Source organism: Fukomys damarensis, unplaced genomic scaffold (assembly GCF_012274545.1).
Source record: "Fukomys damarensis isolate Sample0158 unplaced genomic scaffold, DMR_v1.0_HiC HiC_scaffold_22, whole genome shotgun sequence".
NCBI lineage: Eukaryota > Metazoa > Chordata > Mammalia > Rodentia > Bathyergidae > Fukomys > Fukomys damarensis.
The window spans coordinates 18,093,737-18,120,589 of NW_022900934.1; the positions used below are offsets into that span (position 1 = coordinate 18,093,737).

General features: G+C 36.3%; 1 protein-coding gene across 2 annotated transcripts in view; it reads left to right on the plus strand.

The window, feature by feature from the left end:
• The window catches only part of Chd6 (chromodomain helicase DNA binding protein 6), a 207,376-nt gene that overhangs the window by 96,695 nt on the left and 83,828 nt on the right, over positions 1–26,853 (plus strand). For both annotated transcript variants that reach the window (XM_010631412.3, XM_010631411.3), the window contains exons 11-16: positions 1,601–1,722; positions 10,948–11,191; positions 12,675–12,851; positions 13,333–13,476; positions 16,397–16,652; positions 17,477–17,687. In XM_010631412.3, coding sequence (XP_010629714.1) covers positions 1,601–1,722; positions 10,948–11,191; positions 12,675–12,851; positions 13,333–13,476; positions 16,397–16,652; positions 17,477–17,687 — 1,154 coding nt within the window. The remainder of the gene's footprint in view (positions 1–1,600; positions 1,723–10,947; positions 11,192–12,674; positions 12,852–13,332; positions 13,477–16,396; positions 16,653–17,476; positions 17,688–26,853) is intronic.

Consider the following 26,853-nt stretch of genomic DNA (forward strand, 5'->3'; position numbering starts at 1 on the left):
TAACAGTGTTCCATTTCAGAGTGCTTAGTTTAATCACAGCTACAGCAATTTTGCTGGTAAATTGTAATATGATTTTTCTGAGAGACCATAGATAGCTTATACACATCACCAAAGTGATTTTTGTAATTGAGGATTTTTTAAAAATCTCATCACATGCAAATAGTTAGCTTTTTCATGTAAACATTACTGCAACAGCACAAAGTAGAATGACCAAAAACTAACATTGTTGTGTAGTGAATGTTAATCTTAATATTCTCATTTATAACTATGGGCTAGTTAAGATTTTAATTTTTAAGATCTTAAAGTGTCAGTCTAGGAGTCAATTGGTCTATAAGCAAAATAGCCATGTCTGTTTTGAAATAATAATTTTTTTAAAAACCTAATACATAGAACTTTGAATGGAAAAGCTCAACTCAGAGACTTAAGTTACCCTCAAAATAATAAATTCATTGTAATTCTAATTGAAATTCCAGTAAGATTTTAAGAGAACTTGGCAGATTGATTCTAAGGTTGTACAGAACAATAAATAAGATAGAAAAGGCATTTTTTTTCCAACTTTAATTGAGTTTATTGGTACATTTTAGGGATACAGTACAGTTACATTCGTTGTTGGGATCTTGTACCTCTACATGACAATTCTTGATTCTCATTTTTTCCCCTTACCTCTGCCCTCCCTTCACCCCCTCCTCCCCTCCCCATCTACAAACACTTTATTTTCATCATCTACCATTTTTTTCTTTTCCCTTTTTACTCTTCCCCTACCCATCCCACCTTCCCTACACTTTTAGCTCCTTTGTTCCCATTTCTAAATGTCAGTAATCTTATTAGAATCTTATGCATTGTTGCAGATTATTTACACCAGGGAAACTATTCGGTATTTACACATGTGTGATTTATTTAAGAAAAGGCATTTTTTAAAAAGAATTTCCCATCAGATTATAGTTATAGTAATTGAAGAGTGTAGCTTCATTGCAGACAAACAAGGCATTGGAAAAGAGTGAAGAATCCTGATACAGCTCCATGGCTTTTTCTGGAACTTAATATATAATTGTGTCTCAGATCAGCAAAGAAAAATTTATTGTTTTTAGAACCTGGTGTCTCATGTGGAAAAATAAAGTAGTAAGACTGTTACACCTCCATATTGTTTGAGAAGAATTTATGGAATTTGCAGTTTTGATGATACAAATTTTTTGCTGCATTTTCTAAATTTAGAAACTAACCAAGACAGTATTTGACCCACTGTGCTTTCCTAAGCTGGTACTGTAGGCACCAAGAAATAACAAAAAGAAATTCTGTTTATAAAAATTTAAAACTTTGACTAATAGTCGTTTTTGAGGGAAATAAAAGTGTGAGAGTGGCATCCAAGAATCTAAGTAAAGCAGCATCACACTCTTACCAGGATTTTAGATAGGTCTGCTTTTCTTATTAATACTTGTAGTCTTAATCTAGTGAAGTCTAGATTAGTGAACATTATTAAGAAAATAATAACTGCAGCTTGAAATTAGCCTTAGGATAGTGTTTGAGATTTAGACCTACCTCATAATTATTTCTTATGCGCCTAACACCCTTCTACAGTCTGTGCTTTTTGCTTTCTCCCCAGGAGCGGCCCGCTTCAGATTCCTGGCAGAAACTTGAAAAGTCTCGCGAATATAAGAACAGTAATCAGCTCCGCGAATACCAGTTGGAGGGGATGAACTGGCTTCTTTTTAATTGGTATAACAGGTGAGGGACCAGAACAGGCCAGATATTTATAGCTGTTGTTGCCTTAGCCTGGCAAAAATAAAAAAGTCTGACCAAAACGGTTAGGATCATCCTAGATGATCCTGTATTGCTGTTTTCTGTTTCTCAGTTTTATTTTGGGTGTTTTATTTTGTTTTGTTTTGAGACAGAGTCTCACTATGTTGTTGAGACTGACCTGGAACTCGCTATGTAGCCCATGTGAGTCTCGAACCCACAGCAATCCTCCTGCCTCAGCCTCCCAACTGCTGGGATTATAGGCATGCACCACTGCGCCCAGCCCTCTATTTTCTCAGTTTTAGTCCCAACACATTTCCCCAATTAAAAGGTAATGGATCTGGATTGTTAGGCTCCACTCTACTTATATATGAATCATAGATATACTGGACTCTTTGTGTGCTGATTTTTTTTATCAGAATTTAGCTGAACTAGATGAAATTTGGGAAGACGGATTGAGATTTTCGCAGCGTTCTAAGTAATACCTCATAGTAATGACTTTAAGATTGTGTTGTAATGCAAAACATACTTAGATGGGGTTAGCACAGTCATTGTCACTTAGGGAGCATAATTCAACCAGGCCAGCTCTTGGATTGCTGATCTGAACAATTAGAGTGAAACTAGGTGGTATTCACACTCCTAGGAGCTCAGCTCTGTTGTGTGATCTGTGATTCTGAATCACCGGAAGAGATCAGCTTTTTACTGTGATAGGGGTTTATTATGCTGATTAAAATCTTGTCCTTTTAAAACATACCAATGATAGCTGATAAGAATCATGTGAGTATCTTTTTATGTTTACCTTGAATTCTTTCTTTAGGGGAAGTGGCTCTATTTTATTAGTATATTTAAAATATACATAATGATAACATTCATCATAAGGAATTTCTACCTATACATAATATATCTTACTGCTGCTTTTTTTCTCATTCTGCTCTCCTCTCTTCAACCCTCTTCCCCTCTTTATTTACAAAAGCTGTTTCCATTTTTTCCTTCAATTATTTTTTTGTTTCTTATTGCTTCTTTCCTTCCCTTGACTCCTCTCTTGTTCCCCTTCTGATGTGAATATTTCTTCCCATTTCCCAATATCTGTTACACATTTTGGCCCTTATTTACACTTTTGGTTTCCTATAGCAGAGTAACAATGTGGTATTTAAACATTTGTATCCAATTTATTTTACTTAAGAGTATGGTCTCGAGGTACATCCACTTATCTAGAAATGTTTCATGGTTATCCTTCTTTATGGCAGAGCAGTACTCCATCGCATTGAACAAACACACACACACACACACACACACACACACACACACACACACACCCCTTCTTTATCTGTTCCTCGGTTGATGGGCATTTGGGCTATTTCCAAGAGTTAGCTATTACAAACTAGTGCTGTAAACATGTGTATGTGTATGCATCTATCTCTGTGATATGAAACTTTTGGTTAGGCACCAAGAAGCAAATGGAACCTTTAGGTTTAGTTTTTTGAGCAATCTACACATTGATTTCCACAGTGGTTGCACCAGTCTACAGTCCACCAACAATGGAGAAAGGTCACTTTTTCCCCATAGTCCTGGCAGGATTTGCTATTGGTTGATTTCTTGATAATTGCCATTCTTTCTGGGGTGAGATGGAATCTGAGTATTTTGTTAAATTGTATTTCTTGAATGACCAGTGATGTTGAACATTTTTTCTTATATTTATTTGCTGTTGCTACTTCTTCATCTGAGAAGAGCCTATATTAATTTCAGATGCCCATTTTTGGATTGGGTCTTTAAGTTTGGGGGAGTATGATTGTCAGTTTTGTTTGTTTGTTTTAGTTCTTTATATATTCTAGATATTAGTCCTTTGTCTGAGGAACAACTGGCAGAACATTTTTCCCACACTGTGAGTTGTCTCTTCACTCTGTTGGTGGTTTCTCTTGCTGTGCAGAAGCTTTTTAATAAAATGAGATCCCATTTCGTGATTGTACTAGTTCACTTTTTTGACTAAGGTTTTGTTCATGAAATCTTTCTCCACACCAATGTCTTCAGGAGTTCTCCCTAACCTCTCTTCCAGCTGGGTTAGTGTTTCTGTTTTAATATTATTGTTTTCATTAAGTTAATTGGTACATTTTAGGTGTACAATATGATGACATTCATCACTGGGAATTTGTACCTTTACATGATATATTCTTATATTTTTTATTCCCTTGCCCTCCCTTCAACTCTTCTACCCCATTTATAAAGACTTTGTTAACATTTTTTCCTTTCCCTTCTTTCCTTTCCTGTACTCCCCCCACTTCCTCCTCCCCTTTAGATATTTTCTTCCTATTTCACATTATGTGACTCATTTTAATTCATATTTACACTTTCAGTTTCTCATGCCAGAGAAGCTATTCAATATTTATACATCTGTTTATTACATGTAGGAGTATGGCCTTGATTTGCATCCATTTAGCTATAAATGACTGTAGCTTTTCATTGTTTATGGCTGAGTAGTACTCTATTTTATAGAAAATAACAAAAAACCCATCTTCTTTATCCAGTCTTCACTTGATGGGCAATTGGGCTGTTTCCAAGTTTTAGCTATTACAAACTGTGCTGCTATAAACATGGATGTGCATATATCACTGTGGTATGATTCTTTTAGTTTTTGGGGGAAGATACCCAGCAGGGGAATACCTGGGTCTAATGGAACCTCTAGTCCTAGTTGCTTGAGGTATTTCCATATTGATTTCCATGGTGGTTGCACCATTCTGCCCTCCCACCAGCAATGAAGAAGGGCTCCTTTCTCCCCACATCCCAACAGCATTTGTTATTGGTTGATTTCTTGATAGCATCCATTTTTTACTTGAGTGAGATAGAATCTCAGTGTTGTTTTCATCTGCATCTCTAAATGACCAGTGATGTTGAACATTTTTTATGATTATTTGCTGCTTTTACTTCTTTGTCTGAGAAATGTCTGTGCATTTTAGATGCCCATTTTTGGATTGAGTCTTTAAATTTGGAGGGTCTGCTTTTTTAAAGTTCTGTATATATTCTAGATAGCAGTCCTTTGTCTGAGGAACAGCTAGTAAAAATTTTTTTCCACATTGTAGCTTTTAGCTACAATCTCTTAGCTCTGTTGGTGGTGTTTCTTGCAGTGCAGAAGTTTTTTAATAGGATAAGATCCCAGTAATTGATTCTCAGTGCTAGTTCCTATGCTACTGAGGTTTGGTTCATGAAGTCTTTTCCTATGCCAATGTCTTCAAGAGTTCTACCCAACCTATCGTCCAGCATGTTTAGTATTTCTGTTTTAATATGCAGATCTTTGATCTAGTTCAGTTTTAGTTTAGTGCATGGTGAAAGATAGGGTTCTAGTTTTAATCTGTGGCAGGTTGAAATCCAGTTTTTCTAGCACTATTTATTATAGAGACTGTCTTTCCTCTAGTGAGGGTGTTTGACTCCTTTGTCAAATATGAGGTATCTGGGTATGTCTGGAGTTGTTTCTGCATCTTCTCATCTGTTCCACTGATTCTCAGGTCTGTTTCTTTGCCACTACCATGCTGTTTTATCACAGTGGCTTTGTAGTATAGTTTCAAGTTGGGGATTATGATACCCGCTGTCATATCTTTGTTGTATAGAATTGCTTTCGCTATTCTAGGTGTCTTCTGCTTTCAAATAAATCTTTGGATTGTTTTCTCTAGTCTGTGAAATATACTGTTGGGATTTCAATTGGGATTGTATTAAATCTATACAGCAGTTTTGGAAGTACAGCCATTTTTACTATATTGGTTCTTCCTATCCCAGGTGCAAGGGATATCTTTCCATTTTCTTTTGTTGAAAATTCTGCTGTGATTCTGATGGCTTTCTTCTGTTTGTGATTTGTTTTTTTTCTTTAATTGCTTGTAGGATTTTGTTCTTCTATTGGGTTTCTGGGATCTTGACTATTATATGTCTAGGTATATTTTTTTTTTTTTTTTTTTTTTTTTTTTAATCATGGCAAGTTGGAGTCCTATATGCCTCACTTACCTGTATGTCTAATTCTCTTCCTCTGTTTGGGAAGTTTTCTGCCATTACTTCTGTGAACAATTTTTTTAATGTCATTTGTACATTCTCCTGCTTTTTCAAGGACTCCCATCAGTCTTCTGTTATTCTTCTTTGCATCATCTAGCAGCTGCTATGTCAATTTCTCAGGGTCCCTTATTATTTTTAAGAAATCTCCCTTTTCTTTCACTAACCCTGATCCTGTCATCTAAATGTGATATTCTATTTTCACATTGGCTTATTCTGCCATGAATGCTTTCAGTGGAATTTTTTAATCCCCTGTATATCTGTTTGAATCTGTTTTATGGATTCCATTTCTTTCCTATGTTGGATGTTCATGGTTTCCATTTCTTTCCTATGCTGGGTATTCATGGCTTCCATCATGGTCCTGAGCTCATCTACATTTGTATCTGTTTCTGTTCTAGGATCTCTAATCACATCTTTCATTCTACTCACCATCTATGTAGTTACTGGGAAGTTATTTCTGTCTGAATTTTTCTAGAGCTTCATTCATCTGTTTTGTTACTTCCAGTGATATCAGTTCAGGGTGGCCAGGTGATTGATTATCAGATCTTTCCACTTTGTAGCCCCCAGAATTTGAAAGTGTGGGTTTATACCTTGTTTAGGTGTCTTCTCATTTCTATTTTTGTTGGTGGTGTTTTTTGGTTTAATTCCTAGGATGATACTTCGATATTGCTTTTTTTTTTTTTTTTTTTTTTTTTTTTTGGTACTGGGGATTGAACTTGGGTCCTTGGGCTTGGGAGGCAGGTGGCAGAACCACTGAGCTAAATCCCCAGCCCGATATTGCTTATTGTGAGTATCTTTATTGCTTGTATTCAGAACCCTTATGGAATGATTGCTTCTCAGTGGTGTCTTCCAGGTATAGCTGCTCATTAGAGTCTCTAATGACTCTTAGCAATCTTGTTTTCAGTACACCAGGGAGGACAATTGATTATATCAATCACAACACCTTAGCCCAGTTGAATCAATCAGTATCAATGATAGCATCAAACATGGCTTAGAAAATGACAATTTGTCATAGCAATTAATCTATCACTAACTGTGTGCTAGATCAAAATTGAGGACCAACCCAAAAAATGTTTGTAGTAAATAAACCCTTCATATAGCAAATTTACTCTTCAGGATAAGGATTTAGAAGTAGTTGGGGAGGGAGGTATAGAGAGATAGAAGGAGAGGAAAAGGTTAGAAGTGATGGTAGAGGACAGAGGAAGATCACACAAATTTTGGGAAACTTGACAGGAGGAAGAGAGTGAAGGAACAAAGATAAGAACTGAACAAATAGCAATACGGAAGCTAGAAATTGTATTCACCTTTATATAAGACTAGTGACAAGAGAAGGAAAGAGAAAAACAATCTGAAATAGGACAGGAGCAGGAGCATAGAGGGAGAGAAATACAGAACAAGAAGGGAGACAGAGACAAAGAAAAAGGGGGGAAACAAATATATATATGTATTTGAGGGAAATAAAAGGGCCTCTTCCTTGGTATGTCTCTGCTAGACACCATGGGCAGCAGTGTACAGATCTAAGTCAGTTATTCTCAGCAAGCCATCTTGTAGTTCACTGAGATTCAGGTTGATTTCTGGCTGCAAGTTGAGGTCCCAGATGTCCTGCAGGACTGAACTCTGCAAGGTTCTACTACAGGTTCCAGCTGCCCTTCCGTTGAAGACAGTCCTGGTTCCTATGGGAGATGCTGATCCCACTAACTTATCAGCCATGGTGGTCCAGTGTGCCTTTATTGCAGAGATTTTTCCACTTTCCCAGTGTGCTTCAATTTTCATTGAGGAGCCTCAGAGAGGCCCTCTCTCTCTATTGTTCACTTTTGACCTATCTTCTGGAGCTTATAACTATGGCCTTTATGACCCATCAGTATCTCTGCAGTCTAGATTCAAATACTGCAAGCCCACATAGCGTGCTCCAGGGCCAGTGCTGGCATTGGTGAGAGGTTTCTGGGAGTGGTGTTCCTTTTTTGGTGTGTGTGTCAGGGATCAAACTCAGGACCTTGTACTTGCGAGGCAGGTAGCGGAGCCATTGAGCTAAATCCCTTTTAATAGTTAATAATAAGGTTGCTGAGCATGTTTGGAGTTTTTTCTGGATCGTCTAATATGATCCACTGATCCTTGGGTCTGTTTTCTTGCCAGTACCATGTTATTTTTATCACAATAGCTTTGTAGTATAATTTCAAGTCAGGGATTGTGGTACTTCCTGCTTGCTTTTGTTTCCTAGAGTTGCTTTTACTATTGTAGCTTTCTTCTGGTTCCAAATGAATTTTAGAGCTGGGCATGGTGGTGCATGCCTATAATCCCAGCTCTTTGTGTGGCTGAGGCAGGAGGATCGCTGTGAGTTCGAGACTAGCCTGGGCTACATAGTGAGTTCCATGTCAGTCTCAACTACATAGTGAACCCCTGTCTCAAAAAATCAAATGAATTTTAGGATTTTTTTCTAATTCTGTGAGATATGCTATTGGTATTTTGATCAAGATTGCATTAAATCTGTATAACAATGTTAGAAGTTTGACCAAATCTACTGTATTGGTTCTTCCTATCCAACAATAAGGTGTGTCTTTCCACTTTCTGATATATTCTTCAATTTTTTTCAGGGTGCTATAGTTTTCAGTGTTAAAGGTATTTTACTTCCTTAGATTGAGTCCTAGGTCTGTCTGTCTGTCTGTTTTTCTTTCTTTCTTTCTTCCTTTCTTTCTTTCTTTCTTTCTTTCTTGGTTACTAAATTGGTGCTATTTTGTTTTGTTTTGTTTTTATTTTTTGGTACTGGCGATTAAACTCAGGACATTGCGTTTGCAAGGCAACCAACAGAACCACTGAGCTAAATCCCCAGCCCTTGTTTGTATGTTTGATTGATATTTCTGCATTCTGTTCTCCAGTATCCAACTGAGAATTTTTGCATCTGTGTTCATTAGGGCAGCTGGCATGTAGTTCTCTTTTTTTTGGTTGGGTCCTTCTCTGGTTTTGGTTTCAGGTTATTGTTTGCTTCCAAGAATGAATTTAGGAGTATTGCTTTTCTTTCAGTTTCATTAAAGAGTTAGAGGAGGAATTGCAGAAATTAGACCTCCTCTAAGTATCCTGTAGAATTCAACAGGGAATCTTTTAGGACCTGGGCTTCTCTTTTTTGGTAAGTTTTTATTTACATCTTCAATTTCATTGAATATGTTGGTTTATTTAGAATTTTTATATCTTGATTCAACTTTGGTAGTTCATATCTATCTAGTAATCTGTCCATTTCTTCTGTGTTTTTTTATTTTATTAAAATACAGGTTTTCAAATTAGATTTTGATCTTTGGATTTTTGCAGGATCTGTTGTGATTTCAACCTTTTCTCAAATTAGGTGGTGTTTTTTGTGTTTTTATTTTTGTTTTTTTTTTTAGTTTTTTTGAGACAGGGTCTCACTGTGTAGTTGAGACTGACCTGGAACTCACTATGTAGCCCAGGCTGGTCTTGAACTTACAGCAATCCTCCTGCCAGCCTCCCGATTGTCCATTTCTTCTGTGTTTTTTTATTTTATTAAAATACAGGTTTTCAAATTAGATTTTGATCTTTGGATTTTTGCAGGATCTGTTGTGATTTCAACCTTTTCTCAAATTAGGTGGTGTTTTTTGTGTTTTTATTTTTGTTTTTTTTTTTAGTTTTTTTGAGACAGGGTCTCACTGTGTAGTTGAGACTGACCTGGAACTCACTATGTAGCCCAGGCTGGTCTTGAACTTACAGCAATCCTCCTGCCTCAGCCTCCCGAGTGCTGGGATTACAGGCGTGCGCCACCATGCCTGGCTCAAGTTAGGTTTTGATCTTTGGATTTCTGCAGCATTGGTTGTGATTTCACCCTTTTCATTCCGAATTGCATTGATTGGATTCTTCTCTTTCCTTTTTTTTGATAAGGTTGGATAAAATTTGTCAGTTTTGTTTAATCTTTCAAAGAATCAATTCGTCAATTCACTGATTCTTTGTATTATTTTCTTAGTCTCAGTTGCATTAATATCTGCTCTGATCTTTATAATTTTCCTTGTGTAATCTTTGGCTTGACTTGCTCTTTTTCTAGATGCTTGAGTTTCAACATTAGGTTGTTTAGTTGAGCTCCTGTTCTGATAGGGGATTCACTGCTATAAATTTCCCTCATAAGATTGCTTTCATTGCATCCTGTAAGTTCTGGTATATTTTATTTTCATTACCATTTAAGTATAGAGACTAATTTCTTCAGTTTCACCTGTGACCCATTGGTTGCGTGGGAAGGTTTTATTTAATTTCCATGCATTCATATAGTTTTTATGGTTTCTTTTGCCATTGATTTCCAAGTTCATTGCAGTATGGTCTGATAATATGCATTGGAAAATTTCAGTTCCTTTGCATCCACTTAAACATGTTCTTTGAGCTAGTAGTAGTCTATTTTGGAGAACATCCCATGTACAGCTGAGAAGAGTATGTATTCTGATGTTGTCGGGTGGAACACTGAAGACATCTGTTATGTCCATTTGTTCAGAAATTTGGTTCAGTTCTGATATTTCTTTGATTTTTGTCTAGGCATGTTTCTATGTGGCAGCCTCTGGGGTCATCAGTAGACACCATGCACCTGCAAGTTTGAGCTCTCCCTCCCATGCAGCAAATCAGAGCTCTAGGAGAAAGTGCCACTTGCCACCTCTTTCTTCTGTGTTGAGGTCTCTCTTTTCACTCTGCTTGTGGACTTCAGTTCTCACTTCAGATTCTTGCTGAGTCCCAGGGACTCACTTCCCTCCTTCTTCTCTTCCTCACGTTAATGCATTCCAGCATCTGGACAACAATCTCAGAGGCTGTTTCTCTGCTGTTCACCACTCCACCATCTTCCTGGAAGTCCCTACCTTGAGTTCTAAGAAATTTCTCAGTTATGAAAACTGGCTTAGATCTGAGGCAGTCTTTTTCTCTTTTTCTTAATATTATTTTAATTTTCAGTATTTTTATTTTTTATTTTAATAGACTTATTTCCTGTATGTTCTTCCAAGTTTCATTATGACACAGTTTCTCTTTGGAAGTAGACAGGATATGAATAATAACGAAAACCAACCTCACTTTTATTTCTGTAAAATGATGATAAACCCCTCATTGATAACTTTAAGATCAGTATACTTCTGAAGGACTTTTTAGTCTCAGCTCGCCTTTATAACTTTACTATATTGATCATGAATTGCCTATATTTTTTACCCTCTGCAGGAAAAACTGTATTTTGGCTGATGAGATGGGCCTAGGCAAAACCATTCAGTCCATCACATTCCTTTCAGAAATATTCTTCAGGGGGATCCATGGTCCTTTTCTCATCATTGCGCCCCTCTCTACTATCACCAACTGGGAGAGGGAGTTCCGGACATGGACAGAGATGAACGCCATTGTGTACCACGGCAGCCAGATCAGCAGGCAGATGATCCAGCAGTATGAGATGGTGTACAGGGATGCACAGGTGAGCCTCTCATCTGTCACAGAGACTCAGAGATACCTGAGCTCAGAGTAGCCTTTTGCCTCTTATCTTCAGGAATTTCAGAGCCCTGGGTTGGCTGTTGACTGACTTTGTGGAGTCATATTTGTTGATGCTGACTTCTTGCTCTTCCCTCTTGGTTTAATTTATGATAAAGCACAGTATTTAAGGAAGTGTGTTCTCACCTTTCTGAAATATACCAGAGATTTTTTTTTAGGATACTGAAAGCTTAGCTTATTGGTTAGCTTATGAAGTTGCTTTTAGATATGAAACATTTTATATGAATTGTCATCTGATCAGTGAAGGAAGTGAGAAGAATTAGTGTACAGTGGATAGATTCCAAGCCAGGAGTTTGGAAAGGACGGGAACAGATTGGACAGGGTAAGTAAAGGAAAAGCAGGTTTCATGTTGTCAAAACCACAAGAGAATTTTGAAGTTTTTGATACATATTATCACTCTGTTAAGTGTAATTATATGCTTGTCCTAGACTAGTAAGAATTAAATTATCCCAATCAAATGAAAGCTTGTATACTTTCTTCAGGGGTTTCATAGATAGCAGGAAACACTTGGCAGACATCATCCTCTAGCATGATGTAGCTCTGCTTTTGAAATGTGATGGCAACACTAAGACTGATTAGGAAACAAAGGTGTGGTTCTCTCCAGTAACACTTACCTTGGGTGAATTGGGGTCATTACTTTGTAAGCCTAAAACTGAGTTATAAGGTGAAATTAGGTGAAAATTAATTTTTTGAAAAAAGGTACAATTAATCTGAAAAGGAGCAGAGGGTTTCCTTGGGCATTCAATCTATGGATAATTTAGACCAACTCCTGGCTGGAGATGATACCTGAATCAGCCATATTTTCCTTATTATAACAATTAATAAATAAAAGGGGATCTGGGGAAGGGAGGAAAAAACAGGCCCATGGTGGGGGGTAATAAAAGGGTTAAGTTGGGATGTGTGTAGGTACCCATACATACCCTACAAGGAATATATTCATTATGTAGAACAAACATAACACTAATAAAAGAGAAATGGAAATAAGTAAATAAAAACTTCCCTTGCTGCGCCTTTGGCATCCATCATACATGTGTATGTGTGTTTACACGCACATGTGCAGTAGTGGGGTTTGAATATAAAGCTTTCTCACTGAGCTACGTACCCCCCATACACCCCGCATTTTGTTGGTACAAGGTCTTGCTAATTCACTGAATTTCCTCCCTGGGCTCAAACTTGCATTCTTCTTGCCTCATCCTCTCAAGAGTGCTGAGACTATAGGCCTGCACCACCAGGCCACTTATTTCTCACTCCTGTCTCATTGATGCTGTGAGGTTTGCCTTTTCTAAATACTGTAGCTGGTCATTCCTATATTCTCTCCCTTCTCAAATTAATAGCCCTGCCTTCTCTAATCTGGCACATAGTCTGTTACTCATGATATAAAGTTGTGTCTTTGATTATGTCATTCTCAGGGAAACCCCCTTTCAGGAGTCTTCAAGTTCCATGTTGTCATCACAACATTTGAGATGATCCTAGCAGATTGCCCAGAGTTGAAGAAAATTCACTGGAGCTGTGTGATAATTGATGAGGCCCACAGGTTGAAGAATAGGAATTGCAAACTTCTAGAGGGGTTAAAGCTGATGGCCCTGGTAAGAGCCAGGTTTTTACATAAATAAATACAGATAACTTTTATTCAGGGAGGTATTCCTTAGCCATTCTGCACATTACTTACTTATGTGTAGTCCTTTTGGCCACCTATTCTCAAAACAACTTGGGGAACTTTCACATATCATGAAATTTGTGACCTGAAAATTTAAAGTGTTTTAGTTTGTTTCTGGGTATTGACTTGGCAAGTGTCCAGTATGTAGTGGGCAGCCACTCAATTTTGAGTGAATTAGTGGACGGTTGCTTTTGTTAACAAAAAATTCTATCAGTCTTAGAATCCTTGTTCCGAAAGTTGATCTTTTTAATGACTATACCCCTATGAAGTGCTGGGACCCTAACTTTTCTTTAAATCAGAATATAATTGCTCCAAATTGAGCACAGAATACCTGGGCTTAGTTTTCCCCACTGAAATGTACTGTTTTGGTGACTCAAACGTTGTTCGTCATTTACGCTTAATTTATGCAGGAACATAAAGTACTACTCACCGGGACACCTTTACAAAACTCTGTGGAAGAGCTCTTCAGTTTGCTAAATTTTCTGGAGCCAACACAGTTTCCTTCAGAGACTGCATTCTTGGAGGAGTTTGGAGATCTGAAAACAGAGGAACAGGTAATTAGGAGCCTGAAGGATTGAAGGCATTATATGATGGTCACTTTCATATCAAGGGAAGAGCAAGGGTTCCATTATTATGGAGATAGAATTTAGCATATTCTCTCATCTCTGTTAAAATGAGCATTGCGTCCTTCATTTTGTATGTTTGTTTATGTTGGGGAAGGCCACTTGATTATTATCAATTAGTCAGCATCCAGAATATTTTAAATTACCATATTAGGCCTCTTGCTTCACTGCACTCCCCTATACATTCAGTGATTTTGCTTATAGCTCTGTCCTCAAGAACATGGTACTTTCTTCTGCTTCTTTTATTCTTCCTCCTTCATCTTACATAATCTGCCACATTACCAGGCCCATCTTCTTGATTACAACATAATATATGAGTAGTAAAACAAGGCAGTCAGATAAATAAATTGTTGATTAGTTCCATTTTGTCCAGGTGAACTGGTTTTCCTCAGTTTTTAAGGTCTAGTAGCAAGTCTCATTTGTTGGACTTAAATCTAATTCAAAACAACCAATATTAGAAAATGTCTGTGTACTATGGGTAGAAATCTCTACTAGGAATTATGGAAGTAAGCTAGAAAAGTTTAAATGCCATATGAGGAACAGAGCTGGGGACTGTAAAACAAGGAAAGGTCACATCTGTTTGAGAATCAGGGATGACTTCAGGGAGAAAATATAATTTACAAATGCATTTTGAAGGATAAAGAAGAGGTGGTAACTATTTTGCACAGGAAAAAAAGCCCCATATAATCTGAGCTGTGGAATTTACTCAGTAGTGAGGAATCATCTGGTTGAGTTAAAAACGGAGTAGATGAACAGGGAAGTGTGTAAGGCCAATGGAGTTTACAGTTGCATTGTAGAAAAATAGTGAAAGACAGGTTGAAGAATTAGTAGGTATTAATAGAGAAACCATGCAAGACTTTTATTGCAAGAATGACATAATTAGTTCAATTAAATTAATCTAGCAGTAATGTGGAAATGGGTTGGGATAGAGAGAATTTAGGAACTGGAAGAGTTTGGGAATTTCACTAATAGATGTCAAGAATACATGCTATGGCTCCAGTCTATTTCTTTCTATGTGTGATACAAGATAGACTTTGAGAACAGTGAATAATCAAACGTAATTCTCCCTACATTTTGCAGTATCTCTTGATCCTACTACCAACCCTCTCTTCATTTTTGGACCATTAGAAATTCATCCTCTTCTCCCTTTGCACTTAATTTTTGGTATGCATCTTTTCTTCTTCCTAGACAATGATCTTGAGGACAAGGCCCACATCTTCTCCAAAGTTGTGTTTGTTGTATTAACCAGCACAGTGTCTGGCATATAGTATACTCTAAATGATTCAAGGTACGAACCAAGTGAAGGGCAAAAGTTGAACCCAGCATTTGGCAGATTGACATTTTTCTCCACCTTTAACAATTAGCTAGCTCATTTTTGTCTTTGAGATCTTACATAGTAATTCCTTATCTGTTGGGGGGTTTAGATTCCTAAGTACCATTGATTGGTAAAAATCAGGTTTCATAAAAAGAGAAGATTGGGGTTAGTTAGAAGAAAACCATAAAAGCAATATCAAATGTCTTGTTTGCTTTTTTAAAAAATTTCTTAAAGCATTATATATTTTAACTGACAAAAATTACATATATTTATTAAGTATATCATGGTATTTTGAAATATGTATACATAATAGAATGGCTAAATAGAACTAGTTAACATAGCATTACTTTGCCAACTTACTTTTGTGGTGAGAACACTCAAATTCACTCTCATGATCCTCTGAACACAGTACATTATTAATAACTGTGGTCACCATAGATCTCTTAAACTTACTCCTCCTATCTAACTGAAATTTTGTATTCTTTAGTCACTGTTTCCTCAATCCCCATACCTCATCTGACCCTGGTAACCATCATTGTACTTTCTGCTTCTATGAAACATCTATATTTTAAAACACTACAAATAAAAGTGCTAGAAACCATCTGTTTCCAGAGCAAAGCGTATTTGTCATTGTCTAAAACATACTCCAATAAGTAACTCTACTAATCACTGTCAGTGATGCTACTGCTTCAGGAAGCACTACTACAGTGCATTCTATCCCTTTTAAATTTTTTGAACAGCCTTTTCTGACTTGAAACGTACTCTTTCATTTTCCTTTTGTTTCCACATTGGGGTTAATCTTAACTAGTATGCATCATGTTTTAGCCCAAGGTTAACTTAGGTGCATTAATTTTGAATTCTTTATCCTTTCATTGTCTTCCTGCATGAGGGAACAAGACACCTTGCTGGTTCAGTGAAGTGAGTGCAGGTCTTTATCAGGCCTGGCTCCTAGGGGAATGAACAGATCGTAGTAAGGAAACAACAGTATCCAGCTTAAAGTGCCCTGATGTGACATCTCCTGTTATGGCATGGAACAACATTATTTCTTTACACGCTGCTACTCCCAAACACGTATGATGCTGCTGTTATTGAAACAGTGTAGGAGGGCTCCATTTTCAGATTGTCTTTACTTCTTCCTCTGTTCTTTCAGCATCTAAGTCTCCCTTTACAATATATCATTTGTGCCTCCTAACAAAATAAAATATTCTTTAGTTAATTCCTGTGGATATATATATGTTAGACAAAGAATCAAAGAGACTGTTTTCTCCTCCTAGAGAATAAATAATGTCTTTTTCTCCTTTTTCATCTTGTGAGATTACCACATAGGTTCTTGGTAATTTGTGAGTTCAAGCCAGATCCTTTTTTCCCTTCCTGTACTATTGTAAGTTCTCCATTTTCAGGGATCAATCATAAGCTTTCTTTTAGTCTGATGTCCAAATCAGTAGCTAGTCAGGAGATTACAGTGAAGATTGGAATACCCCACAATCATTCAGTCAGGATTGAGGCAGGTAAATAGATAATGATTTCCTTGAACAGGTAAAGAAACTGCAGTCTATCTTAAAACCAATGATGCTTCGGCGCCTGAAAGATGATGTGGAAAAGAACCTTGCTCCAAAACAAGAGACCATCATTGAAGTAGAACTGACCAATATCCAGAAAAAGTACTACCGTGCTATCCTGGAGAAAAATTTTTCCTTCCTAACTAAGGGAGCAAATCAACACAACATGCCCAATCTCATCAACACCATGATGGAGCTGAGAAAGTGCTGTAACCATCCCTATTTGATCAATGGTGAGTTGGGGCAGAAAGGAGTAAGTAACTCAGGGCTGGCATGGACCTCTGTCAGAAGCAATGATAATCAAAGACTTCATATAGTAAGTTTTCGTTAAATGGTAGAATATACATATTCTCACCTTTTTACAGTTTAAAACTGAGGTTCAGAGAAGTTGATGGATTTGCATATATAATCAGGCTAATAAATACTGTACACAGAGCCATATTTGAAACTGCAAATTCTCTGTTTCTGCAGTTCATTCTCTGCCTGGCAAACTGTGGATAATACTCTGCATTTTGCTACTTTCTGTTTGTTTGTTTGTTACTATTTTTTACTCATGGTCTGGCCCACACTTTTCATTTATGGCTAGAGAAATATGTTACTTCATTGAATAAATGAAAATGCTTCAGTGAGATTAAAATCTGCAGATGAATTATGAGTTAACCATAGTAGAGATGATGTTAGAGTTTTCTTTACAGTGAAACTTCTGGAGAAATTTTTAAATTAAAACATGACTTGGATTGTCTTATAGCTAGTCTTGTGATGACAGAAAGTAGGAAGGTCTTTATTGTCAGCTTGCTAAGAAGATATCTTTACATGAGTGAATCATCTTAGGATTCACCATCTTAATCCTTAACAAAGTACCCTCGTTCTTAATGAGGTGAAGTAGAAAATCCTACTATAGTGAGCTCTCTGTTAAGGGTAGACCAGGAGTACACATTCATTATCTCTTCTGAACTGCAGGTCCAGGACCTAAGAATTCATGTTTTGCAGTATCTGAAAAACAGAGCTTTTATCCACATGTTTTGTTAAAGAAGAGTTTTGTTCCATTCCTTTTCAGGGGCAGAGGAAAAAATTCTGGAAGATTTCCGAAAGACCCACAGTCCTGATGCCCATGACTTTCAGCTGCAGGCCATGATTCAGGCAGCAGGGAAGCTGGTGCTGATTGATAAACTGCTTCCTAAACTGATTGCAGGTGGCCACAAAGTGCTCATCTTCTCCCAGATGGTGCGCTGCCTTGATATTCTCGAAGATTATCTCATCCAGAGAAGGTGAGACTTCCATCAAATCTCTGCATCCAGTGCCGTCAGTTCCTTTTCTTTGGTATCTTTTTGATCCATTCATGTTATGGTTTAACAATAACAAAACATTCAAAAATGGAGAAAACAGATCTCCTCTTAAATAAAATTCATACTGAATTTTATGACCAAGTATCCTAAAATTAACTCTTTGGAGTGAATTTCATAGCAATAGGGTGGAGTCCTTGTTTTGCATAAGTCCCAATATTTATTTATATTTACTTCAATTGTAAGGAACAAAATCAGAATAGCCTTAGAAAAGGTTAAGAAAAAATTTTTTTTGCTTAATAATAATGGGAGAAACACATTTTGGAAGGTATCACTGATCCAAATTTCTGAAAGCACATAAGCTGACAACTCAGAAAAAGAATTTTCTCTCCTTTCTCAGCAGACTCCCTGTTTTGTAATACACTAGCTGTGATATCCTAATTTATTTTCTTGTTTTATTCATATAATTCCCTGAACTTCAATTCTGTTACTCATACAAATGAAAAATACCTGAATGTAGGTTATTTGGACTCGTGTGTGGGAACTACTTTGTTATATTATACACCATATCTTAGGTTTTAAGTTATTGCAATACATCGATGATCTGATGATAAGAAAAAAGGATTTTTCAAGATCAGAGAAACTAGTAGCCTAGGCATTGCTAAGTTTAAGGAAAATCTTTGTTTTCAAATTGTAAAATTATAGAGAATCTCAGGTTTGTTAACAGATACTCTTATCCTTTAAGTTTCTCTTTCCCCTTATAAATTAACATTCACTTTGTGACAAACTTAACTGTATGTGTGCCAATACTTAATGTTACATAAAGAAATTTTTCAAGTCTGGTTAGACAATAGAAGAATTTGTATGGTAGAGATGTGCGTGTAGAGAATGATTGAGACCCGTGATTTTTCTTGGAAGCTATTATGAATAAATCAAAATGGGAAAAGCAGTTTTACACTATAAATTCACAATAGTACAGAAGCTTATTCCCAAAGCACTTGCTTCTTATATTGCAGCCTTCAAAATTTATAGAACTAATAATTTGTAGAAATTTTTAAAAAGAACACCCCCAAATGAGTAACCTTCCCCAAAATGAATAACAGATTTTTGGTAAGTACAGAAGTCTTTTTTGCTATTTTTCCCTTTATTGTTTATTACAATTTTATGTTCAGATTAAGTATTATAACTTCTCTTGAAAATATGGAAACATTTAACACCACCACCTGTAGAAGTTCTGTTCATGCTTGGGTGCTTATCTTTTTAGTCTTTTTTTCTTTGTACATATGTATGATTAGTTTTATTATTTGTTTGAATTGCTATATGTACAGTCTACTGTATAACTGACATGTTTTATTTAATATGCTATGGATTTTTTTTTTCTTTTTCTACAACAAAATCTTGATGACCTGCATGATATTCCTACAGATTGTTTTCAAATTTTCTGCATTTTAAGGTAGTCAAAATGGATATCCCTTTATGGCCATCATGAAGTTCCCACTTATTTCCTTTTAATGTGTGTTTTTAAATAAATTTGATATATATTTTCAAATATCCTTCAGTAAGAGTGTTTTACTTATATGCTTTCAATTCTCTGTAAGAATGCTTTTTTCCTGTATTCTGATCAATATTTTTTCTGCTCCCTAATCTTTGCTAATTCAGTAAGCCAAAGTTATGTTCTTTTTAATGTGTACTTTTGATTACTGAGGATGGATTTTTTTCATATTTATTAGCTATTTGTATTTTTATACAGAGATAAATTGCTTATTCATGTTATTCCTCCATTTACTGTTGTTCTTCAGTTTGTCATTAATTTATGAAAATTGCTTACTTATGAATATTTTGTGAACACTTTTCCCTCACTTGTCTTTGCTTTTTAATTTTGTTTATGCACGTGGATTTTTGTTGTTTTTATTTTGTTTTATTTTTCTTTTTATTGAGTTTATTGGTACAATCTAGGTATATAATACAGTTACATTCATTATTGGGATCCTGTACCTTTACATGACAGGTCTTGATTCTCATTTTTTCCCCTTGTCACTGCCCTCCCTTCACCCCCTCCTCCCCTCCCCATTTACAAACACTTTATTTCCATTTTTCCATTTTCTCATATTTTTTTTCCTCTCCCTTACTACCTTTCCCCCACCCTTCCCACTTTCCCTACACCTTTAGCCCTTTACTTCCTATTTCACATTATTAATTATCTCATTAGGATCTTATGTACTATTATAGTTTTTCACACCAGAGAAACTATTCGGTATTTCAGTTAAAGAAATCTCTGTATGAACATTAAAAATAGGGAATCCTAAAATAAAACTAAAAAGGAAAGTAAAAGAGAAAAGGCAGTGATGTAAAATTAAAATAATCCTTAATTTTGAAGTTGAAAATGATCCCTGAACATATTTAAATTGCTTCTTGCTCTTGTAGTCTTATATTATTCTTTTCTTTTTCATTATTTAAAGAATACTTCGTTAGTTTCTGTAATCAAACCCACGTAGATATGACCTTACATATTTAATACAGTGCATTACCCCTATACAAATGGAAAAAAAATTAACATTTTTTGTTCTATTTTTACAAGTTCTAAATTTCATAGAAGTCTTATGTTAGTCCTAAAATCTTTGTTTAAATTTTTTCTGCTTGATTCTAAGCCCAAATACTTACATTAATAAACTTTAAAAGTTTCTTTCACTTTGCAGCCATGAGTTTGTATAAGTATTTTGTTCTTTTTACTCTTATGGTTTCTTCACCCCAGCTATATCCAGCAGGATTCTTGTATATTTTTATGACACTGTCTCTGTCTCTCTTTCTCTCTTTTTCTCTCTTGATGGGTGTGCAGGAGATTGAACCCAGGGCCTTTGCACTGAGCTGCATCCCCACCCCTTTTCACTTTTTTGAGACAGAGTCTCACTAAGTTGTTACGTTGCCCAAGCTGGGCTTGAATTTACAGCCCTCCTGCCTCAGCCTTCCAGACTGCTGGGATTATAGGCATTCATTATCATATCCCACAGTTAATTTCCTGTTTTCAATTAACTTTATTTTCATCAAAGTTATACATGCACATAATTTAGAAAGTCAAATCATTCTGTAGACTTCTGAAAAAACTCCATTTTCCAATTCATCACCTCCTTCCTCCAGTTTCTAAACCCCAGAAATAATTACTTTGAACTCTTTATGCTATTTCTTTGATATTTAGAGGTCTATCTAAATAATATTATTTGGAATTTCTTGATCTTTTTTAGTCGTAGGAATTAACTGTATGACTCTGGAAGATTCATTTTATCTTCTTTCATTGTTCCCCGTAATCATTGTATATGCAACTTCCCGTCCTCCTATCTTCCCAGTACACTATGTAATGTTTGAAGTTAGATTAATATTCTGGATTTACCATATGATTTATGTTAAATTACACCTTAACCATGTAGTATGCTGTCTACTTTTTCTTTTTTATACAATTTTTATTTTCTCTGAAGCTAAACACTGTCTATTATTTGATTGCTTATTCTTCTATATACTTAGCATAATTCAAATGCAAACTGTGTCCTTCTTGTATAAATCTCCTTTTGCTGTGTCCCAGCACATCAGTCTCAGGGCCACATCTGGAACCTCTGTACCTGTCCTCTGTGGCCTGTTTTTTTCACCTAGCACATGCAGGTCATTAATCTGCCATCTTGCATCAATTCCTTTTGATTCAGATCTCCTTTGGTGGATCCATGTTGGGGCATCTCTTCTAGGAGAATCTGAGCAAGGTAAATGAAAGGTCTGAATGTTTTTTTGTCTATCACTATTCTTGGTTGTTAAGAGTTTGGTTGGAACTGAGATTCTCGGTTAGAAATTCTTTCTCTACAGAATTTTGAAGGTGTTTACTGTCTTCTGTCAAAATTGCTGTAGACAAGTTCAAAAGCCTTCAAATTCCTATTCTGTGTATGTGATGTATGTTTTTTCTTTTTAGAATCTTTGATACATTCTCTTTGTCCTCAGTCCTATGAAATTTTACAATGGCCTGCCTCACTGTACTGATTTTAAATAGATCTTTTCCACTTGAAATCGAAGTCCCTTTATTCAGTTCTGGAGAATTTCCTCAAATTTATCTTTTTTCTATTGTTTTCTTTGTTAAACTCCCATTAGTGATACGTCAGACCTTTTGGACTGACCATTTAATTTTCCCCTTTTTCTATTTTCTGTCTCATTATCTCTCTCCTTACCTTCTGGTGGAATTTGTTCACTTTATCTTCCAATTTAAATCCTTAGGTTTTGTTTCCATAGTTGTAGTTTTTAATCTCAGATCATTTTCTTATGGTTTTTCATTTTTTTATAGCACCAATTATTTCACAATGGTTTTCTTTTTAGACAACCCAATGGGTGTCAGAATTTTTTTATCTGTTTAGTTCAAGTCTTATTTTTCTCCTTGATTATATCTCTGTCTTTTATATCAGAATTCCAAGTGTACATTTTCCCCCCACCATTTAAAAGTGTTTTCCACTGGGTTTTGGCCCCCATAGTTCCTGACAAAAAGTTCTATAGTCATTCAAATCATTTCCCTTTATGTAATGTATTGATTTACTCTGCTTCCAGCATTTTCTTCTCATTTTTAGTTTTCAGCAGTTTATGATTTTAGAGTTCATCCTGAATTCTTAACTCCAACTTCACTGAGCTTCTTAATTGTGATCAAATGAATGTCTTTTTTTAGGGTGCTTTTGGTCACTTGTCTTTCAATTTCATTTTGCCTCATTATCTTATTTCTCTGTGAGACTCCAGTCACCTGTGTGTTTAATTTGACCTTTAGATACGGTCCCACAAATCCATAAGATTCTGGGTTTTTTTTTTTTAATCTGTCTTTTGTTGCAGTTTATCTGCCTTCAAGTTTATTGAGTTCTCTGTAATCTCCATGATGCTTATTAAGCCAACCAGTGCTTTATCTTAAGAAATTGTATTTTTAGCCAGGCGTGGTGGCGCACACCTGTAATCCCAGCACTTGGGAGGCTGAGGCAGGAGGATCACTGTGAGTTCGAGACCAGCCTGGGTTACATAGTGAGTTCCAGGTCAATCTCAACTACATAGTGAGACCCTGTCTCAAAAAATAAAAAACAAACAAACAAAAAAAGAAATTCTATTTTTTAGCTCTTAAAATTTCCATTTGATTATTAGTTTTTTTTTCTTCATTCATAACTTACATCCTTTACTAAGTAAATTCCAATAGTTGCTTTAACTGAACTATAGAATCACCGATTTGGCATCTGTTAATTATCTTTTCTCTTGAAAATGGGTCACATTTTCCTGTTCTACATGTTACATAATTTCACATTTTTTTCCTAGACCTTTTGAATGCCATGTTGTAGAGATGTGGGATTTTGTGGTACTGCTCTGAAGATGTTGTTAGTTGTTTTTTGGAGACAGTTAACTGGGGGACAAAGTGCTAACTGGATCGATGTCTCTGGTAGGTCCAGGTGCTGTCCCAGTTCAGACTGACAGTGTGTCCCAAGTAAATATGAATTGGAGATTCAGCCAGAGTAGTTTATACTCAGAGTTTGGAGTATTTGCCCTACCCCACCCCTTTCTGGAGATTCCTTCTCTCTGGCAGTCATACTTGCTCAGGCTTTTTCCCATGGTGCTTTTTCATGAGTAGTAGCTGCCCTACATCTCTGTCATTGTAACTGCAACCTCCCCTCTAGCCCACACCATAGGTTCTGTTACTTTCCAAAATTTGCCTGTTCTTATTAACTCTCCAGTGCCCTCAGGTTTTTCTGCTCATTTGTTTTTGTTTACATTTTGTGCAAGCTTTGTATTTATTTACTGCAGGGTTGGTATATTAGGACCTTGCCCCACCATTGTAGAAGTAGAGCCTCATGTTCAGATCAGGGGCTTTCTCAGGATGTCTGGTGTCCTCAGCCATGAGATGATGAGGCACTTTTGAATCATAAGTTCTGAATATGTGGATGAGGCTTATTAACTGTAAGCTTCACTCTCCATTTGTGAGCACTTCTCATTTGTCTGAATCATCTCACTGGGTGACACTCACCCAGTGTCAGTATGTTTATCTCTGTTTCTCCTCTGCCCTGTCTAGAAAGCAGAGATATTACTGTGCTCTGCACTGATTGTGGGGGAGGGGTAAGAAAAAGTAGCCGGTTCTCATATTTCTCTCTTACCCCGCATTTCTCTTCTTGATCTTTGGTTAGTACCTCCCGGAGTAGAGAAGATTGTTGTCCTTTATTTTACCTTCTTAAATGCTGGATTGAGCAGTCTAAAGGATAGTTGATACTTCCACAAATATTTCACCACTTCCCCTGTGTTTAGACTCTTCACATTCTCACTTTCAGGGACCCTAGTGCCACCAGTGTTTGATACTGTCATATGTTCTGCAGCATTAAGTTATGCTGTTTCTTGCCTGGATTTAGCCTTCTTCAACTCAGATACCACTTGACATGCTTTCTAACTTCCAGAATGTTACTTCGGTTCTCTCTCATGGATTTATTGGGAGAGTGATGCATAAATCCCTCTTACTGTCATTTTACTGGAGGTTTGGGAAGATCCACAAATTAAGTAGACATTCTAATTGATAATCCTCACCTGGATTTCTTTGATTTTCTTTTTTCATTTTAGTCTTCATTTCTTCTGTTATTTTGGTAAATGACATTAAAAGACGTTCCTTTACAAATATGTCTGATTTCCTAATAATTTTCTGTTTACTAAAATAGTCTTCTCCCCTTGACATAAAATACTATTTATGAAGTACACTGAGATATTATATATGCTATGCATATGTCTAGCCTTTCCATTCTTTTGGTCAGTACTTCTCTTCTTCTACTTAGCTATTATTCCAGATGAATTTTAGAGTTATTCTTGGCCTCTTCAGCTCCTAACTCCAGAAAAGTATCTTTATACAATACATTATATACATTTACACATCTGTATAGATGGTTATCCATATGATGAGATTTTTATTGGCTTTTACTCCTTAAATAGGAGAGGATTGCCATTTTTGCAAACTTAAAGAGAATGCTACTCATTATAATCACTCCAATCCTTTATGTACATAAGTCAATATATATCAAGTATCTACCTTGTGCCAGAGCCCCTTTCAACGTTACGGACATAATGGTTAAGAGAACACCATAGCTCCTAGTGTCATATTACCAAATTTGTGTATTTGTTACTGAAATCAGTCCTAAGCATGTTATATATTTGTAGCAGTTGTGAGTGTAATTTCTCTCTCTCTCCCGCCACACTGTTTTCCAGCTGGTTATTACTAGGAGACAAGAAAATTGTTCATTTCCCTTCAGGCCTTCTGAGGTCAGCATTTCTTGTGCCAAAAATGTGACATTCCCCTCCTCCATCCCACCTCCTTGCCAGTCCATAGAGGTTTTTCCAGAGTGCCACCTGCTTCTTGTTGAGATTTGACAGTGACTGCGAATTATAGTTTGATGAGCAACAGCAACTCCTAGGGATTTTATTCAGCTGTCACATAGAGTTAATTGCGTGCTGAAGTTTGGTGTGGAAAATTTTATGACGTCTGATTTCTTCATTCAGTCTTATTAGCCCTCAAGGTTTTCTTTGTTCTTGAGCCTCTTTGCCTCTCCAGCTGTCAGTTTGGTTTTGTTCCCATTTAATTTCATGCCATACTCATACAGTAATGAGAGCACAGCTAGAGGATCTTGCTCAAAAGTGCGGGGGGAGTGGGGGAATGATTTAAAAGAGCTCAAATAATCCCATTTTTAGTTTTGTGTTCTTTGAGAGCATGCCCTCAAAACTAAACAAGTGATAGAAATGAGAGTTATTCTTCTAAACATCCTGCACAAGTTTCATTTCTTAGAACTGTTGTTACATCATAGCTGGCAAAACACTTAGCTAATTTTATGGGAATTTTTTTCCCCTAGGTGATGGTCAGGCTGCATCACTACTATTTATTGATTTCTTCTCCAAAGGCTGTGGCAATTAACAGCTTTACTCTGATCCACAGGCCTCATTCTCCTCTCTGATGTCCAGAGTTATCTAGTCCAAGAGCACCAAGGCCCTGCTTCTGCAGCATTGCTCATTTATACGTATGGGTTTGGAGACAGCAACTAATATAGACTGTCAACCTGTCTTCTCCAAATTCTGCGCTGCTTCTGCTATATTGCATACATAGCCAGACTTTGGGTAAATGATTACAAATTGTCAGAGTACTGATTTATCAAAATCATTTTGCTATTTAGGTATACCTTCTACTCCCACCCTCTGTTAGAGTTACAGGTTTCCAAATTTTACTAGTGTCTCCTTAATTTATATTCTAAGTTTTTAAGAAGACATTTCTGTCCTACTGCATTGAAATACAAGGTACTTTGTGAAAGCCATCGGTTAAGTAGACCTGGCTTCAACTCAGTTACTATCTATGTGATGGAGCAAGACATTCTACTAATGGTTTTTAGTTTTCTTTCTCAGTTTCCTCAGTTGTAAAAAAGGGATAATAATAAAAACTTACAGGACCATGGTAAGAATTAAATGTGATAGGATATATCAGGCACAAAATGGATACTTAGAACTTGGTCTTCTATTACTGTTGTGGCTGTTATAAATGTAATCTATATAATGTACATATTTAACCCTTAACCTTCATCTTATAACATAAAATCTTTTTGGTCTGCCAGTGTGACCATCCTATCACTGCCACCTGTTTCATTTTCTACTATAGTTTCCATATAATATTGTCCTTGAACATATTCTAATTTTAAAAAAAGAAACAAACCCAAAAAACATTGTCATACTTCTAGGTCTGGTTATACTGTGGCTTTTTAAAAGGAAGGCAGTATTTTCAGGTTCATTCTTTTGTGTTATGTCCCTGCAAGTCTGAGTTGCTCAGGTTTCTTTATATATATTTCTTCCTTGGCTTATTTCTTTACATAGCTTTTGTTTTTCTTCCAGCAAGGTAGGGTTATGTTGTCAGATTTAGTTTTCTAAAGCCATCCCCACACCAAGTCATCTATCCCTATATGTCTATTCTTGTACTCTTACCAGCTCTTTATCTAAGTTTTGGAGTTTAAATTCTGGGCTACACATAATATTTTTGCCAAGATCCATGACTTTGGCTCATGTCGGGTTTAGATAACTTGTTCCTTTCGTCACAGGCTCCTATTCTGCTTGATCAGCCAGTTTTTCTTTGTTGGTCAGAATTGAGCCC